Here is a 19,487-nt window from a genome sequence, read left to right as displayed (position 1 = left end):
AGCATTAAAATGTGTTGAGTTTTCTTTTTTAATAATGGACAGCCCATTTCCATTTTCATATATAAAAATAACCCACCTAGGTAAAGAAAATGTACAGTTCCATCACTTCTTAAATAAACTTATTTTTCAGTGTTTTAAATACATATATATGTATTATTACCAATTAACACTTTAGATATTATTAAAAAGAAGAAATTAATGACCTACCATAGCTTTAAATTATTCACCCTTATTTCTGTTCCTACGTGTCAACAAGCCTACCTACCTTTACCTTCTGTCCCTTGCTCTTTACAGTGATTAAAGAATAACTGGACAGAATATGCAGTAGATGGTAATACACTGTGGATGGTAGTAAATGGTTTGTGTTAACTGTGTTACGAAACTTAATTCATACTTTTAAGTGCTATGCCTTTTTTGCTTAGGAATGCTTTTATTCAGACAGAAAGTTTGGTTCTGGATGCTAATTTGGTACGCCATGCACACTCTGTCTTCTGCTCTGTCATTCAAAATTTTAGTTTACAGGTGACAAATGCACCTAGCTACAGAAAGCCCTAATTTTTCTGGAAGGGGCTGGTGTTGCATGGTCTAAGGGAACTGACTTCTAACAAAGAGTAAATAGGGCCTTGAGCAGTTAACTACAGCTAACTCAGCCGGTGGGGTTATTTCCCTTGTAGCTGTTTTTCACACTTCACACTCATAAAATGCTCCCCTGGTTGGTATGTACACCAAAGAATAATAAGATCACACTTTATGTTTGTTGGCTAACATACTTAACAAACACATGCTGTTATTGAGCATTTTTATTGTTGACAGGTTAGATTTAATAGACAGTTTTTCCTACATCACTACTAATTTCATAAATACAGTTAATTCAAAAACTTTCCTGACACACTGCTCACTCACATAGTATATTTTTATTTAAAAAAAAAATCAAAGTACTTGAAGGCCAGACATTTTATGTAAGGCAAATTCTTTAATGACTGACTAACTTCACATAAATAGCTCTTGAAAGAATACATAAAAAATAAAAATACAGTCTTTATCTACATAGTGGGGTTTTTTTTCTTTTCTAGAAAAGGCACTCCAAATTAGGTAGCATTTTAGAAAACTAAAATAAGATCTCTGCAAGTAAGCTCATAAGTAGGTAAAAACAGTTTATCGCTGTTGAACTGATTTTGTTTGTTAAAACCCACAAATCTATGGTTTTAGCATTGGACAAACTACTGCAGGCTTTTTGTCAGACTTCAGAAATTTTCTTTTGGTCTTTATCTGGCATATGAATGCAAAAAAAAAAAAAAGGGCAAAAAAAAATTCACAACAAGATAATTTTACTAGGCCTGAATTGATGTACATGCTTATTATATATCTGCAGTCACTTGTCCAATGTATTCTTTCACTGTTTAATTGAATTTCATATTCCTTTTTTTTTCTGTGGGTTTTCTTTTATTCTTTAATTCTCTTTTCTCCTAAGTTGCATATAGGACAGGTGAAATGACTCATCAGCTGAAGGTAGCTGTGATTCACCATGCAAGCAGAAAGCGCCTACTTGATCTATTTAGGCAAAATATCAACTTAAAATTGTTTGAGTTAGACAAGATGAGTTCCTCACAAGCTTTGGACTGGGCCTGTTTTTCTTTTCCCAATCCTGGTTCCCCTCCTTGTACAGTGTTTATCCCTATCCATCTTTTTCTTTTCCTATTTACATGAAAATGTATCTGAATGTTAGTTCTGTTGGGGTAGTACCTCTAGTACTTGGTAGCTTATGAAGCAGTAACTTTTGTTCTCTCAAGGCATACCTGCTCCAAATGTAGCACAATTATTTAATGCTTTTCTAAGGCTGAGTGTGAAGACGGCAGATTACTTCAGGGACACAATATGCATTTATCTACTCAATTCAAGAAATGTGGCACTAATGGTACTTAGAGTCAATTTACTATTCAGCTATATTAATTTACACATTCCTTTTTAAATTGCATATGACTGATTGTTAATTTACTTGTTAGTTAAGAGTTTTGTAGAAAATGAAAAAAAATTATCTTTCATCAACAACCTCTTTAGGAGAAGCCAAATGTTTTTTGATACAGAAGACTAGATTCATCACCGGCACATAGAGAGTAAATTCTGGAATCAATTGTAAAATCATCCTAAATGGCACGTTTTCACATTTAACAGACTAGCGCGCACTACAATCAGAAATTATATCTTTTTTAATGGACATCCATATTTACATACGTGATTTGAGATTTTGGGTAAAAGTGAATGGCGTTGTCTCATAATTGTAGGACAGTTAAGATTATCCTAATGAAAGCATTTCTATAGAAACTTGAACTTGGAAGAGCAGAAGAAACAACTGAGTTAATTATTTGCAGAGGTGTTTTGAGCTGAAATAGGTCTATGTCACCTTGCAAAGAACCTAACAGTCCTAAACATACAAAGTGCTAATATATATTAATGCAATATTCAGATGTACAAATCCCAGACTGCAGAATTTTTCAATCCCTACAGGTAGAAATGTTACAGAAAAAATATGAAAAGAAAATGGTATTTCACATTCTTACTAATGTATTTTGAGGAAGAAAAATAGATTTTCATTTAAGAGACCTTGGGAAGATCTTGACAAAAATTCTGCTTTATGCCTGTATTAAGTGTTGCCCTCTTTTTCTCACACCCTCTTTCTCTGTCCCATATGTCTTTTAAAATCCAGCTGGTCACTTTGTTCCATTCTTCCATACTTAGAGTGTTTCTATCACAGCCAGAACTTCTCTGTTCTTTGGACAAACACAAAGACAATCCTACAGTCACTGAGAGAAATAACTAAGGTCCCAAGAATTTACAGTGTTTCCTGGCATGGATTAAAATATGAACCATTTTAACATCATATACTCAGCGCCCATGAAATAAGACAAATTTTATTCATGCATCTAAACAGAGTTTATGTTACATGCTCAGTCATGGTTTGTTTTAAAAACAGAGAGCCTGATGAAAAAACAGGTAGAAAGAACTGAATGAGCAGAAGCCAGTTCATAAAGAGTTATGTTGTACCGCAATTCCTTTTAAAACTCCAAAAGTGTTTTTTTCTCGTTCATTAATCAACAGAATAACTCCAATACAACATACATGTAACACAATATGGCAAATACTATATATGGCAACTGCTCTGAGCAGTAGAAGAAATTACTAAGTATTATTTGCAAATTAAGATTTATGCTCCTAAATTAGGGAATTATCTGAATATTACACTTATCAATTCCTCAAGTAAACCCCAGATTATATTACATCTCAATTTTAGTATGTAGAGCAGTGAACTTTTGAACATTTGGTGAGACAAGGAAGAAAAACTCTAATAAATTAGTTTATTCTGATATCTAGCTTGTTTTCAATAAAACTCGCATTTAGTTTGTTTATGAAGAAGGGTGTTGCACAGCAATATTGAAGTAGGTAGCGCAGTCTCCAATTTTCAAAGTCTTTAAATGATATTTTATTTGGAGACAATGTTGTAGCTCATTTGAAATTTAATTATAATTCAGCTAAAACTTACCTTATATGGGTAATGATGAGGGTTGTAGCCGGAATGAAAAAGTCATCCACTCTGTCAAACTGCTTTCCCACTGGCTGAGTATGGATTGTGTGATGAGAAACACTCCCACTGGCTTGTGTTATCACCTACATAAAGTAACATCATTATAAACTATGGAAATACTCTTTCAAAATTTAATCTCTATCCAAATAATTTAATACAGCATTGCCTCTGTATTCCATCTCTTGTATTATCCTTCAGTTACCAAGAAAAAGAACACAAATGACAGTGAATAAAGCTAATCAGCACTACAGATTTCACAGAATTGTTACATACCTGACCACTTAATCTTCATATTTACTTTTTTCCTTTTTTTTCCACCACCGAGTCCATATTTATTAATTTACGTTACTAAAGCCTCTAGCAGTTCTTAGTGCAAACTAAGTTTTTTATTTACCTTTTTTTAACACTAGATCCTAGAATGAGATTAAATTTCTTAAGCACTTCAGCCAGAGTGAAAAGATAAGATGTTATCAACTGATCCACAGGAAGCTATGGCTATGCATAGTCCCAATTCTTGTCAATCATGAAGTAATTCAACATATCACAGACATATTTCAGAACAGCAAGATGATTTGAGTTTACACATTCCTTAAGTTGTTATGAAGCAATTTTCCTCAAATCCCCAAATGTTGGACTTTATCTGATGTAAATGTTTATGGGTGAATAAAAGACATTTCCATATAATAGCCACTATGATATTCACATACATGCATTTAAGAGTGGATTAAAAAAAATAAAAGAATCGATTATCTATACTGTGGGGAAAAATGAGAGTGAAGATGATCAGTCGATTTAAAACATGATAAGACTGACTCAATTATCAGTCATTTTCTGGGGAGAAGTGACAGCTAAACTCCCACAAATTACTTTGCATACTCATAGTTACTAAGAGTCTGTAGGTGCTAAAATGGTGTTTTCAAATGTTACTCATTTTTCTGCTTGAGCTCTGTGTTTGAATTTCTCTTATTCTTTATCTTATATATAATTTTTTAAATACATAAGGATTTCATTAACTTCTAAAGAAAAGGAAAATAAGTTGAAATAAAAAGTAACTTTGAAATTATTACATAAAGATGATCACCATATTCTCAGGTGATTACTTTAAATAAGGAACAGAAAGTAGTGAAAAAGTCAGAATGCAAGTACAGCTTCTTGAAATGTTTCTTTAGTGACTGTCCCTAGGCTTGCCACTGCTCAGAGGCACAGGAAAAGTAAAGATTTTTAATATTTTACATCTGAAAAAAGCAATAAGTAAAGATGGAGCTTGTCACCTCCAGGGCATCAATATAATTTTAGTGAAATAAGAATATGCCTAAAATCCAGTTTATCCTCTAATTAGGGAAAAAACATCATAAACAACAACAGTTCGCTCTCAAAAGACTGGCAGTTACAAAACATGCTGCTGCTTTCAGCTGTATTCCTTATCCTTCTATCAATTCAGCATTGTAACTTCTGAGTAAGGGTGTTGAAAATAATCTCTAACGTTTTTCGCAAAGTCAGTTGTCTGAATTGTTTTCTGGTTACCTGAAATCATTTCACCGCCCCTGCTGGGTCCATGATAATAATGCTTAAAGGAAAATACACAAAATGTTGCAATTAAACAAAGGTTCAACTTATCTAGATTTCCATGCATATAATCATTCTGATCACCTCACCTGCAAAGTTGGTGAATTCTTTTCCATGTTTCCCCAGCTCAGCACCCAGACTTGATCATGTGATTTATCGTAATGTAGTTTCACTGGAACAGGATCTGTACTTACTGCCTGAAGCATAATAAAAATATAAATCCTTAGTTTCTGTCACATTTTCGAAAGAAAAATAATATATATGCTTGAATTAAAATGATGACTGGACATGCATTTCTTGATGTTTTCAGATTCTATTTAAAAATTATGTTGTCAATTATTGAAACAGCCCTCTGATTAATTCAAAGTTACTGAATTGCTGAAAAAGTGGATTTTATTCATTATGTGCTCTTACATTTGGCATCAAAATCACATTATACTGAAGCTATTAAGAAGCTGAAAACAAAGGTTTTAAAACAAATAAAAAAGTACTTATCTTCCTTCCCTACCATCACTCTCACTTTATATATATCAGTTTACAAACTATAACAATTATTGGAAAATGGCTAAAAAGGGAAGAGTATTCTCAAGTCACATATTGAAATCAATGCAAGGTGTTACTACGTGTTTTATGTCCTGAATAAAACCAACACAATGTTGCTACACCCAAAGCTTCCTATCTCTGCTAAACTGGGTGTATTCTGTTGAAGGTGGAAAGACTGTTTTCATATGTTTTCCAATTACAGTTGCTACTTTTGGTAGACTTGTGATCAGAATCAAAGTGTTTTCCCTACAACCTTGAGCACTGTCTCTTGAGACCACAAACCTTTTAGACAGTTGAGCTCTACATTTCCTTTGTTATGAGAAGAACTGAAGACTTCAGAGGTATGAAATGGGAGGGCAACGTATTTGATTAAGAGACATTCTGCAAGAGGTAAACAACTGGGGGGACTACTTTTCTATTTTCATCATTAAAGCAGAAAAAATAAGTGGAAATTGTTTTATAGTCTCACTATTATGGAACTGTAAAGCACAGCTTGTTTATCAGTTTGTCAAGGAGAGGACCAGCTGGCTAATTAAGTGAACCTAATTTAAACTAATGATGTAGATCCTCAAGATAATGCACTAATGGCTGGCTGAGACTGCTGATGATACTTAACTGTACTCCTGAGGTGTTGCAAGCCACAGCTTCATCTAGGCAGGATTTGTTTTTCCTTTTGAAAATGGAAAATGAAGCCAGGTTGCTCACCGTCTCATTTAAAATCAGAAGGATACCCCTTGAAAAAGGTCATTTGTGTTTGATAACATTTTCTGCTGCGGGCTAGAAGACAAGTTGTCTAAAATAATACTTGGGCTGTTGTATAGCTAATTTGTTCAGATGTGTCAAATTTCCTTTTGGCTTCCCCAGACAAAAGGTCTGACCCGTATGTGTTCTGCTGAATGAGTGCCAGCTGTGTTCAGGGTCTGGCCCGAGGCACTGCCAGGAAGAGGAGAAGGAATTGCCTGCAGAGTCAAGCACAGGTAATACAGCTCCCAAGAGAGGAGACAGCAGCAGAAGGGAGTTGAGCATCTTGGAAGAAGGCTTTCACAGCTGTTTCTAGCTAGTCAGGCTGATCTGCCAGCAGCATGCTGTGGACTGAACAATGATGAGCTCTGTTTACTTCAGCACACCTCTAAAGTCATCCCAGTTAATGGTACACTGCTAAGCAATACCAGACAATTGCAGGTGACAGTGCTTGCTTTCAAGAATTTACAAATGAAAGCAAATACTTCTCTTAACTTTATAATGAGAATTACCTGGCTAAATCAAAAAGTCTACATATACCTCTCTAAAGATAGACCATCCACGTTTCCAATACGTTTCAATTTAGTCTGCTCCAGAATTTTCTTTAAGTACTTATTTTGATAAATATAGTTGTCACAGAAATAAATCATCCTCAAATCTAGTTGTTACATATGTGCACCTCTACACACATCTTTTATGTTAATTTTCATGCTAGAAAGGAATAAACATAATATACATAGTAGTACTTCAGAGAAAACACCATAGTAAGCAAAATCAAATCAATGCTGCTTTTACACAGAAAATAGTAATTACACAACTTATAGCCGTTTCAAATACGTTTTTACTTGTCTTTAGGTTTTTTGCACCTTGACAGAATTTTTATTAGAGTGCTGCTTACTTTCAAAATATGAAGTTTTCTCCACATTTGTTCCTACCAGAGTATGCATTTTTGAAAACATGGGTTTACAGAGCAGATAGGTGGTTTCTTCTTTAAGATATAGACTAGAAATAGTTAAAACGTAAATGATATCCTCTGTATTAATATGACACTTAGAGAAAAAGCAGTCTAGTAAGCAAAATGTTCTCATTTATGAACAGCTTAGTATCTATTTTCCAAAAATCAATTACATTTTGATTTTTTTCTGTGCTAGGCAGTACTGTAAGAAAGTAATGAAAATTAACTGATCTGACTGAGAAATTAAACTCCTTTCCTTGCTTCCTGTTTGTATGAGTGTTTGTATATGTGCATATGATATGAGTAGAGCAACATTTAATGGTTAGAAAAATTCTTGCTGCTTGCAAAAACCAAAACCAAAAATAAATGCTTATTGTTAAAAGATAAGGAAGACAGGGCCGTGCTTGTTATACGAAATGCTGAACAAAGTATCTCTTGACTTGTCACTAAATTCCAAATTAGCCTTACTTCAATTCTAAAGCCATCTGTGAATAAACATTGGTTTTATTTCTTATAGTCTTATACTATGTGTAAAAGATCGTATAGGTTTTGTGCTTTCATGATTTATTTGTTTTGTTTGCAACTACTTTTACTTGTCTTTTTTTTTAAGTCTATTTTGAATATCAACATGGTTAAGCTGGACACAGAGCACGTCCCATAATACTTTTCCCATGTAATTGGCTAAGTGTATCCTAGGAAATAATTTTCAGGTCAGTAACAAATAGCAGAAATTCTGCTTGGGTGCCCAAAAATGACAGTAACACATTTATTTTAACTTACTTAACTGGTTCATCTGTTATCCCTTGGCCATATTGTCTTACCAAATGTCTGTGCTAAGTATTGTGAAATGGAAAGATAATTTATCATTAATAGCTAAACATCCTAGAGCCATCAAAACTGACTTTCATTCCTGTAAAAGGTTTCCACAGATGGGATAAATTTCATTCTATACCTCCCTAAGTTCACAATCTGGATATTATTAAAGTAATGGAAAAGCAATGCTATTCTATCCCTCAAAATAAAATTTCTTTGAAAGTGAGGGGTTTTTTTTCCTGGACTAGCATGATGGCTTGTGGAGTATCTGGTTTTAGCTCAATATATTTGCTAAGGAGCACAGACTTGGTGCACAAAGCTCTAGGATGCACCTAGGCATCCTGTATGTCTGTTTTTCAGCTCATTACAGAATCTTGAATATTTATGGGATAGAACAGCATCCTGTCTAACTCCATCCAAGAACTGGAGAATCGCTTTACATATTTCTAGGGTAGGGGTGTACTTTTAATTAGTGTCTAATTTATTGAATTTTACTTTTTAATTAACATACATCATTGTGGTAAGTATTGGTAAACATTCAGTTAATGGTAAAGCACTTAGTAAAATAATAACTAATGTAACTGAAGGCAAATTAGAAGAGTCTACCAATCAAACTATTCTATAAAACCTAAGTTTAAAAGAACGTCCAACTTCTCTAATATTTTTCAGTGAGCCTAAAAGGCATGATATTCTCTTGCCACTGAAGTCTAAATGCTAATAAATGCAATTAAATTGCAATTTCATCCATCATCTGTAGGAAAGCAAGTTGACACATGAATGTCAGCCAGAGACCAGGGAAACCATTGCCAGAGATTCTGGTCCTTCAAATCTGTGGACTGCAGTAAGACTATGGGTTTTTTTAGTCTCTCTTCCTGAAGAAATATATTGAATTGGCTGTAAAAAAAGTCTTGTTTTCAGAAAACAAAAATTCTTTATCCACTCAGTTCATCTCTACTTTGATATGCAAAGGGCAATTTAACTAAAAAAAAAAAGTAAAAGAACAAAAAAAATTAATAACTTGTTATTATTAACTTTTTGAATAAAACATTTTATCAGAACCTGTCACCATTTGGATAGGCCAGGTTTTGAGGAAGCTGTCTACTGAGCCAGCTGACATAGACTATAGAAGGCATAAAATGCAGATGTTTAAAGAATGCAAAATTATTAAAATTAAAATTATTTGTCAAGTTAATATAATTTTTAAATTGCAATTTTTCTATGTATTTTTAAATTTTACATTAATATATGTAATACATATATATACGAATATCATAGAATCATAGAATGGTTTGGGTCGGCAGGGACCTTTAAAGGTCACCTAGTCCAACCCCCCTGCAATGAGCAGGGACATCTTCAACTAGATCAGGTTGCTCAAGCCTAACCAGCCCCATCCAGCCTGATCTTGAACGTTTCCAGGGATGGGGCATCTACAGCCTCTTTGGGCAACCTGTTCCAGTGTTTCATCACCCTCATCGTAAAAAATTTCTTCCTTATGTCTAGCCTAAATCTACCCTCTTTTAGTTTAAAAACAGTACGCCTTGTCCTATTGCTACAGGCCCTATCAAGAAATCTGTCCCCACCTTTCTTATAAGACCCCTTTAAGTATTGAAAGGCCACAATAAGGTCTCGCTGAAGCCTAAGATATGATATATAATCTATACATTACAGATTTTCATTCATTTATCAGTGAAAAAGGCAAAAGGCATGAAGAAACGCTCTATTTAAATATTTCTATTAACAATTTAGATTAGATTTCTAATAAAAAAATCTATGTTTTATTTAGCTAAAGAACATCTGTTTCCTAAGAATGTGATGATACTATAAGTATCATCACGTTTGTAGATGTTAGGCACGTTTGTATGATTTAAATTTGAATCAGAACACCCAGCGTGGTGTCAAAACCTCTTTATCAGTTTCACATACAAGTGCCCTTTCTTCTGAGAATCAGAGCAGGATTGTTAATAAATTATTAACTAGCTTCAGAGCTCTTTGCCCAGGAAATAATTTTATTTCAGAAAAAGAACAACCCTGCTTTTGAAGTAAATTTCAAGATTTTATATGATCTGTAATGTACTTAAACCCCCCCTCAAAATATACAAACCAAACCAAAAAACAAGCCCCTTGTCTGCTGACAAGACTGTTGACAGTCCCCAGCTATAATTGATTGACTTTTTTGCCACTGAAAGTGAAATAAAGATGAACTTTCTGGTGACATGACATCACCCTGAAAGACTAAAGATTATATAATGAAATATATTCTACTGTATGTGTCTGATTAAAAAAAAAAAAGAAAGAAAAATAATGTAATATGGTGGGAATACTAGGCAGAAAACAAATAGCAAAAAAATTTATTATTTTCCATATGCCTTGTTAACACAAACATTTTAAGACTTTAAATATTCTCTTCATATTCAGAAAATATATTTTTAGAATTTAATGAGTTTATGGCTATTATTTTCTAAATGCATTTTCACTTGTCTTTAACAATTCCACAGGCCAAAATCTGTCCTCATGTAAATCCCCTATTTAACCTCATAGTACAATGGTATCATTGATACCACCAGATACGTAAAGGAAAAAAAAAAGAGAGAGAGAAAGAGAGAAAAGAGTACAGTGGTTATAGTATTTGATTTGAGCAGTGGCAACTAAACATCAAAGTTTTACTCCATCCCAGTGAGACTACTGACCATTTGGATTATATTGTGACTCTCTCAGGCTCTCCTGAGGGAACTGTACTGCTCCAAAAAACTAATATTCGTTTTAGCATTGCCTTGCACTTTGGTCTTCCACAAACTATATGAGTGCATTAGTCCCTGTACCATAGCATTGATTTCTCTCTTTTACCCAATGAATTATTTTGACTAAGCAGAGTATCTCCAGCATCCCAGAGACTGAGAAACTGATAGTACTACCTACCACAGTAGAGAAGATAGAGAAGAAGTTTGAATTCACAGTCTCCAATCTTGGCTAAGGGTGGTGTTGGGTCTTCCACAACTCCAGTAATTTCTCTGTCTAAAAGCTTACTGAATAACAGTCCTACACCTTCTGTAGCTGAACCTAACCCCCTGAGCTTTCCTGTCAAAACTGATAGACACATTCCTCTGATAAGACTCTATTTTAATGAATCTTCCTCAGTACCTCAACCCAGAAACTTCCCAAATAACTCGTTTCCTCAACTACTTGATTAATATTTATAAGAGGTATTTTCATGTTGATTCTCTCTCTCCCAATTGCCTTTTGACAAGAACAGTCACTAAACATAAACTGTTGCTAAATGTCGAAAGTAGATGAGCTTTTTTCTAGGTAGTGTTTACTCTCAAGCTAATTGCATTTTTTTTTTTTTTCAAAATATGAAGGAAAACCTTAAATTATTGTGTCCAAATTAGATACTAAATTAAAAATTAGAAATAAATACCTGTACAACTTTCTGAGACTGTACATCAACAATAAGAACTCTGTCAAGTGTGGGCTGAGTTATGTAAATGAACTTGTCTTTTACATTAACAGCAGTTGCCCATACACACCGCTGAACAGGATCTCCATCTGCTTTGGGACAAACTTCATCCTGTAATTCAATAGAAACAGGGAAAGTGTAAGAATCAAGACAGTCAACAATGCAATAGAAAGACAAAGTATACTCTTTTTCTTCTTTTTTAACTGTAAGATAAAATCTCAGAAAATTTAGGGAAGGAAAAAGGACAGGCAACATTAGGACATAGACTAATGTTAGCCAAACTGCATGTTGTAAGCACCACACAACTCACAAACACTTTAGTGTAAACCATACACCAGCTTTTTTTTATGTTTTCTAGGCATTCAGGCAGTTAGCACTGTTGTCCTGAGAAAGAAACCCATTTGAAACAATAATACATGTAGACATAAAGCAAGCAAGAGCCAGGAGACTTTAAAAACAGAAAAACAAATTAGACACACAATGTCTTGTTACTGTGCAGTAGCCAGCAGCTTCCCCATCTGCACCATCACAGTATCTTGCAAAGGAGGCAGTTATAGACATGGCTTACACTTACATCTGAGAACACAGCAGTAAGGCAGGCAAATACTAAATTCAGAAGATGGTAATGTATAAATGGAGAGAAAGAGAAGGAGGTGTGGTGAAAGTTGTCACATGGTATAGGGGCAAAGCACCAGCAGTTAGAGATCTGCTTTTTTGGTCACATAGAGTGCTGATATGTTGCTTCAAAGGTCAAGAAGTTTGGCTACTTTTGCCGTAAGACCTTCTCATGGCCTATCTCACTAGTGTTAAACCCAATACAAATCTAATGGCTTCTTACTATCATTCCTTCCCCCTTTGCCCTTCCATCCCTGCAAAAGGATGAATTTGAAACAAAAGCAAAATTCCTGTTGACTTCAGTGAATTCATATTTCATATCCATATTTCAAATACATATATTTATAACTATGCACTCTCACTCAAAATAGCTAACTATAGTTTACATGCTCACTATTCATATTTTTATATAAATATATTCCCACTCATCATATAGATATTTATATTTCTATCTATCTATTTGTAACTATTTCCTCCCAGTGAAAGTTCGCTTTTATCAAAATTAAAAGGTAGTTGGTCAAATACATTACCATATTTGGAAATTCCCATTATGAAATAGCATGATTTTTTCCTATAATGGACATAAAATGTATGTAAAAACAAGGACCTGAAAAATATTCTGCTTGGAGATGTACAGCATGTACCAAGCATTTTGTTTTCTTGACCTATTCTTTTCCCTCTTAATTTTTCTTCCTTTCATCACAAGGAGCAATTTCACCAAATCACATGTATTATTTCTTTTTAGCAATTATCTGCTGCTTATTCCTAATTTAGAATGCTCTGTCTGATACATCATGACTGGTTGCTGTGAAAACCATTATGAGATGTCAGCAGATGATGACTTCAATGTAGAATGAACAGCAAGAGTTGATGAGATCTTAAACAAGAATTGCGCTTCTAAGCATCAGACTCCTTTTAAAAGAAGGGGAAAAATAACATGACAGAACAACATATCCGGCACTAGGCAATGCTTTTCATGAAGAAGATGATGCATTTCAACACTAACTTTTCTGTATCATCAACATTCTTTGCCTGCTGTGCCTCTGTACATTTGAGAAAATACACTCAATCTTTATATGTCAAAATAAGAAATAAATAAATTTCCAGCTCTAACAGAGGGAGTTTCTTTACAGGAGATCAAAAGCCACTGCTGGGTCCTATGTGGTTCTTAAACCTCAACAAAGGGAAGGTCTTTCAGAAATCACATTGATAAGGAAAGGTTACTGAACTCAGGTACCATGGGATGGCACATAATCAGGAACTTCAGCAGAACTTAGAAATAAGTAAAAGGATTAAGATTTATTTTGCACTGCTAAAAAGCCATGCACTTTGAAGGGAGAAGTTTAAAATTTGTTTTTTAAAGAATGATAGGCATGGTGACAAACGGGACTTTCATTCTTAAATGTGGCTAAAAGCTTTTCATGGCATGAAGTGAAATGTCAACATAAACAAATATGTCTCTAATGTGTGCAATCATCAGATCAATGATCTATTATCATTTGCCTTCTGTGCAATTGTCACTTCAATTGGAAGGTTGTTTCACTGATCTCAAATTATTTTTTATATTTATTCTAAATAAGCCTTGTCTTAGTTCCATGTTTTATCTAAACAGATAACTACTTTTAGACTGTTCTACACAGTCCTCTTTCTTCCTCAGAGAACACCTTCTTCAAATAATGCATCTGTAAATGTTTATAACAACTCTATACTGTGTCATTCTTTTCAGTCATGTCTCTCAGGGACTCACCTTAGTTTACCCCAGGTTTTGGCGCTGTGAATTCGACAATGACACATTCAATATATTATTCAAAAAATAACACCAACTCCTGTTGAAGGAATCTAGGTTTCTCTCACACAGCAGCATATAGATTACTGTAAACGATCATGCTAATCATACCTCCCACTGTGGGAAGTATAGAAGAGCATGAAAATATGTAAGTTAAGCACTTATAACTATATCCAGAGTTAAGCCACCTCCTTAAACATTTTCCTGAATTGGAGTCTAAAATACCGACTGAAGTGTATTTCTAAATATTATTTCAATGTAAAAGCAATATCAATATAGGGGTTTTATATATGTATAAACATGTATACAAACACATATATATTTAAATTAGAAACTACAGGGCATGATTTTTATTATCTATATAATTCATAAAACTTGCTCCTCTTGTTCCACTTTAAATACAGCAAGTAGAAAGCGCGACACTTTCTCAGATCTTAAGTAAAAAGTATTAAGTAAAAAATAAATCTACATATATAAATGCAGTTTACTGGTTCTAGAATATTGTTTATGTTGTCATAAATCCAATGTGAACTCTCACTTTTCCCCCAAAACTGAAAATTTAAAAGCAAAAAAGTGTTTCTCCAAATTAACACTAAAAATTATGCACCAAAATTCTCATATCCAAAATAGAGTTCCCCAGCATGAATCGGTTTATGCAGTTGTTTGTCTAGTTATTTAACCCACATTTATCTAGATGCCCCAGAAATAGCTTCAATCAATGGAACTGAAATCTTGCTTTTGAAAAGTTAACATTTATCTGATTAGACAGTTTGGATTTCTTTTGCATTACAGGCAGTAGTTCTGAGGCTCTATATTAATTTCCCCAGTGGTTGGGTAATTGGTTAAAATAATTTCTCCTTAAAATATAAGCATAAAACCACCATTTTATTCTTCTAATTAAAATGTGAACAATTTACTTTTTCTTAATTTATTCTCTCTGACAAAAGCTAACATCTGATAAAACATTAATTTATTTCATTGGGGTTTTTTTTCCCCAGACTTTTTAATCAAAAAGTGACTTGTCCTATAACAAGTCAGCAGATGGAGGAAAATAAATCCTAAGAGAAAATTTTTCAAGGTAGTCTGGGGCAAGAAATTCTCAAGAGAAAACATGTACTTGTAGATTTATATGTGCAAATTCTATGTTTATAAACTTACACTTAATGCAAGGGTCCTCAGTGTTCTAACAAGATTTGAGTCAAGCTCTTTAAGCAGTATAATGAAATGCCTATCTATGCTATGACTGTCTAAGAGTAAGGTGACATCAACAGGTTACAACAGTGCATGTATTAAGACATGAATTTATCACCTATTCTATATTAAGTTACTGTTCTACTTGTCATTCTGTAGTAAAAATCAGACTGTGGACCTTTTTCACATTTTTTTCAACAAAGGTTAACAGGCTTGCATTTAGTACACTTACTGTGCTGTAGGAGTGTAAAACAAAGCAATTTCTGTGGACTAACAAGTGTGTTTCAAGTTTATTTCCTGTGCAAACTTTGCTCTGCCATGTAGTCACATTAATTATTTTGAAATTAAATATTTTGCTCCCACCTCCAGCACGTATTCAAGTGTGAGATGGCCTAGTTCGCAGAAATATGGTCATTACGCGCTAGTTCTTGTAATGAAGACAAAATCAGGATTATGTTGAAACCAAAAGGATTTTTCCATTGGTGTCAACAAAGGCTTATGTTTCAATTGTTTCTTCCCCAGCCTCCTGAAATAATTATTCTAACTGGGATTCATTGGGAAGGGAAAATAAAAACACTTTTGTTTAAGAATTAGAATTTAAAGGCTTTGGATAATATTAATTTGGAGAAGATAAATAGAGATTGCATGTTAGTGAGGAAAATGTCCCAAACAGTTCAGAATGATGAGACATTTAACAGCTGAAAGACTCTACTTGGACCATGGTTAAGAATCTATTTGACAACATGTTAAACTGGTCAAAGCTGGTATAACTAAACAATAACCTGCATCAGAAAACAGAAATAAGTTTATTTCTGTCCCTGTGCATCTTGAATTGTCACTATCAGCCTAATAAAAGTCTACATTCATTTGATATTAATTTAGACTATTCAAGTAATTTAGGAGATTCTGGGAAGGAGAAGAGGAAACTCTTTATATTCCTCTGAACCATGACGATCCCGTAAAGCACTAAATCTTTTGCTTCACTTTAAACACAATGAAAGTCTAATTGATTCCCATGTTAGACACACACTAAAGTGCTTCACTGTATTGACACTCAGTTGCATAAGAGGCAATTAAATATTTAGATAAGGGTTCTCAAGTATGTAGTTATTGAGAAATTGTATTTACCTTTAGCAAAATTAGCATACCTAAATATGTACATGTGTAAATACTGCAACATTCGTTCACAATACAATGCAATGCCATGTAGAAATATCTGAGTGCATTCTTGTACAGGAGCTCAGCTAAGGGTAATTAATTTTGTTGGCAAGCAAACAGGAAACCTGGGGAGGAACACTGCAGTATCACGTGTAATATCCAGACATTTTCTGTAGCACTTCTAGTACCTCAACTGCGCTGCAGAATTTAGAAATGTTCCTACACTTTAGCAAATGTTTGGCAATGAAACAGGTCTACTGGGGTTTTACTTATCACTTGAACAGCTAATTCAGAAAAGTGTAAAGAAATGGGAGAGGTTTAAGCAAGCATGTTTTCCCTTTAAGAACATGTTAAGAGGTAAGTGATGGAGATTTTATTAGTGATAACTGCTGTAGATGTGAAAGGCTATGTAAAGCCACCTCAAAACATGCAGTACACCAACATCTCCGATTAGTAAAGTTATATGACAGAGTCAAAGAGAATTACTAATGAGTCATTTATGACATGAACTCTTACCACTAAACAATCACATGCTGAACTTGATAGAAATGTGATCCTGGGACAGAACTGGGTTATTTTATTTTTCTTATTTAGAGAAAACGGATTTTCCAAAGAGACTTGAGGAAGATATGATATTCTTCAAAGGAGGAAACAGTTGTTTAAAGCTTCATAGTCAATGAGTTTTTTCAAGAATATAATACTGTTCTCGTAGTATTAGCAGCATATGTAGGGAATTCTTTGAAACTCATGTTTCATCCTTCTAGGAGGAAAGTAATCTTAAAGGGTTTTTTTAAAATTTCAAAATTTTTTACTGAAAACTGTTTCTCAATCTTTCCTTTTTCTGGAATGCAGAGTGAACAATGATGTCACTATGAGTAGAAAAACATAAGGATATATTTTCCAAATATTTCTGATTTCTCTTGCAGGAATAAAGATTTATTAACCACCATATGTGAGGGAAGATGTTTTCAGTGTTCAGAGGACTAAGTAGAAATATTGGTGAATTTAATGGGCAAAATGACGTGCATGTATGTACAAAGCTTAATTTCTGGCTATATATTTACCACACCTACGCACGAACCAAAGATAGGCAAAGAAGGACAAATCTATACCTACTTTGAAATGAAAGATATCAAGTAGCCTACTTTCCTGGTCTCTCTTTTTTTTTTTTTTTTTTTCGGGGGGAAGGACATAATTATTATGCTACTTTAGGTTTGAAAGCTACAAAAAGGAAACAAGTTTGACTTATCCATCCTGATTATTATCACATTTCAATAAAAATACACTTAAAATCTAGGCTGCACTTTAGATCAATAATATTTTAACAGACTTCTTAAATAATCAGCTTTTGAATTAAACAGCCATAAAAAAGCTCTTTGGCTTATTTTTGGCTGTGTCAACCTAATTTCACTTAAGCAGCACAAATCAAGGTATGATTAGCTGTTCAAAGCATAATTATTCACACTAAAATAAATCTTGCTGCTGAGTACAGCAGCCTTTGACATCAATAATGATAACTGAAGAGGCAAATTCCATTGAGACAGTTCTGCTGTTATTTCAGTGTGCTTTAGGTATTAGGGAAAAAAACCAAAGTGTACAGCTCATGGGCTATTACGTATTTCAAGGTCACTCATTCAAATACAAATAATGAGAAAAAGTTATTATTTTTGAAAGGTGATAGATCACATGGAACAGGTCTTAATGTAATGACTAGTACCAAGTGCTCCTGTGAGAACATGCATCATGTCAGCTAGTGATTTGATTAGCAGTAAAGGAAAAACAACAAAAAAATAAATGGAAGTGGAGAATACAGTACTGTTTTTATGTAGGCTTCACATGGAAACTACTCCATAAATGCATGGAATTTGGTGAAATCAGCTATAAATCTGTTAACAATAAAGTTATTGAAACTACTTATATGAATTGTAAGTCAAAGCATCAATCATCTCTACTAACTTCAGTGGAGCTGTAAGACTGTTTATCAGGACAGGGATTTGCCTCATGACGGCTGACAGTTTAATACAGACAAACATCCAGCGGAGAAAAAGAAACCATTAAAAAGAATAACTTTAGATCTTATATTTAATAGAGAGAGAATCAATCCCTGATTCGCACACATGCACTTAACTGGGGGGGAGGGGAGAAAAACAACAACAACAACAACAAACAAATGAGAAATAAAGAGTACAGAGCTGTTAAAGGAAAGGACTGGGAAAAGAGAAAGACAGCCAAAGAAAATAAAGGGTTTGAAATGTATACAGGGAATACTCAATCAAAAAGAGAGATTGAAAGTTTGAATTTGATCAAGGAAAGTACAGGAAATTTTGAGTCCACCATTATAAGCTACTTATTAATTGAGAAGACATGTCTGAATTTATCAAGCAGAAAGCACTAAACTAGCAATAAAAAAAATCTTATTTAAAGAAAACTATAATTGAGAAAACACTACAAATAAATTTAAAAAAATAACTTGCCTGAAAACCGAGGAGTTTTTCACTAGGCTTAATATGTCTCTGAAATTCACATTCCACTGGTTGTATAACTTTGATGCCATCTTCATAAAAAACATAAAACATGTTCCCAATTCCCAGACCTTAGGAACAAAAACACATTGAAATGTATAAAATTAAATAACAAATGACAAAAAAGAATATCCTTGTCTTGAACTAAAAACCTCATCACATTTTTAGTATGAGATCAATTTGTTAATGTGTATAGTGTTAATACAGCTAATCCTATGGGATATTTTTATTGTAAAACTAAAACAAAACTGTTACGTTATTCAGAATGAATTTCACATAGTTTTCTCCATTGGAAAGACAGTTTCTTTATGAATACAGATGTAGAAATATATAGTTTGACAGCTGCAGTAATGAAAATAATATTGTGAAATCATCTACATTGAAATCAAGTTAATATAAATTCTCCATGTATTCTTATTTTTCTTTTTCTGAGGGATGGAAGAGTTAAAGTAATTTCTGTATAACACTGAAAGAGAAGTTCTGAATCTTTGTTATAAACCCTTCTTTGACATTTCTTTCAGTCAGAAAAGGAAATATTCTCTATTGTATTTTATTGGAAAGCC

The 19,487-nt window shown here is 33.7% G+C and overlaps 1 protein-coding gene across 3 annotated transcripts in view; it reads right to left on the bottom strand.

The window, feature by feature from the left end:
• Window positions 1–19,487, bottom strand: part of FSTL5 (follistatin like 5) — a 311,987-nt gene that overhangs the window by 23,308 nt on the left and 269,192 nt on the right. For all 3 annotated transcript variants that reach the window (XM_072862012.1, XM_072862015.1, XM_072862014.1), the window contains 4 exons: window positions 18,877–18,995; window positions 11,614–11,763; window positions 5,236–5,343; window positions 3,539–3,663 (listed from right to left, as the gene is read on the bottom strand). In XM_072862012.1, the coding sequence (XP_072718113.1) occupies window positions 3,539–3,663; window positions 5,236–5,343; window positions 11,614–11,763; window positions 18,877–18,995 (502 nt within the window). The remainder of the gene's footprint in view (window positions 1–3,538; window positions 3,664–5,235; window positions 5,344–11,613; window positions 11,764–18,876; window positions 18,996–19,487) is intronic.

This window comes from Ciconia boyciana, chromosome 5 (genome assembly GCF_034638445.1).
Source record: "Ciconia boyciana chromosome 5, ASM3463844v1, whole genome shotgun sequence".
NCBI lineage: Eukaryota > Metazoa > Chordata > Aves > Ciconiiformes > Ciconiidae > Ciconia > Ciconia boyciana.
Note: the sequence above shows the minus strand (reverse complement) of the source record. Positions and strands in the feature narration are given on the sequence as shown.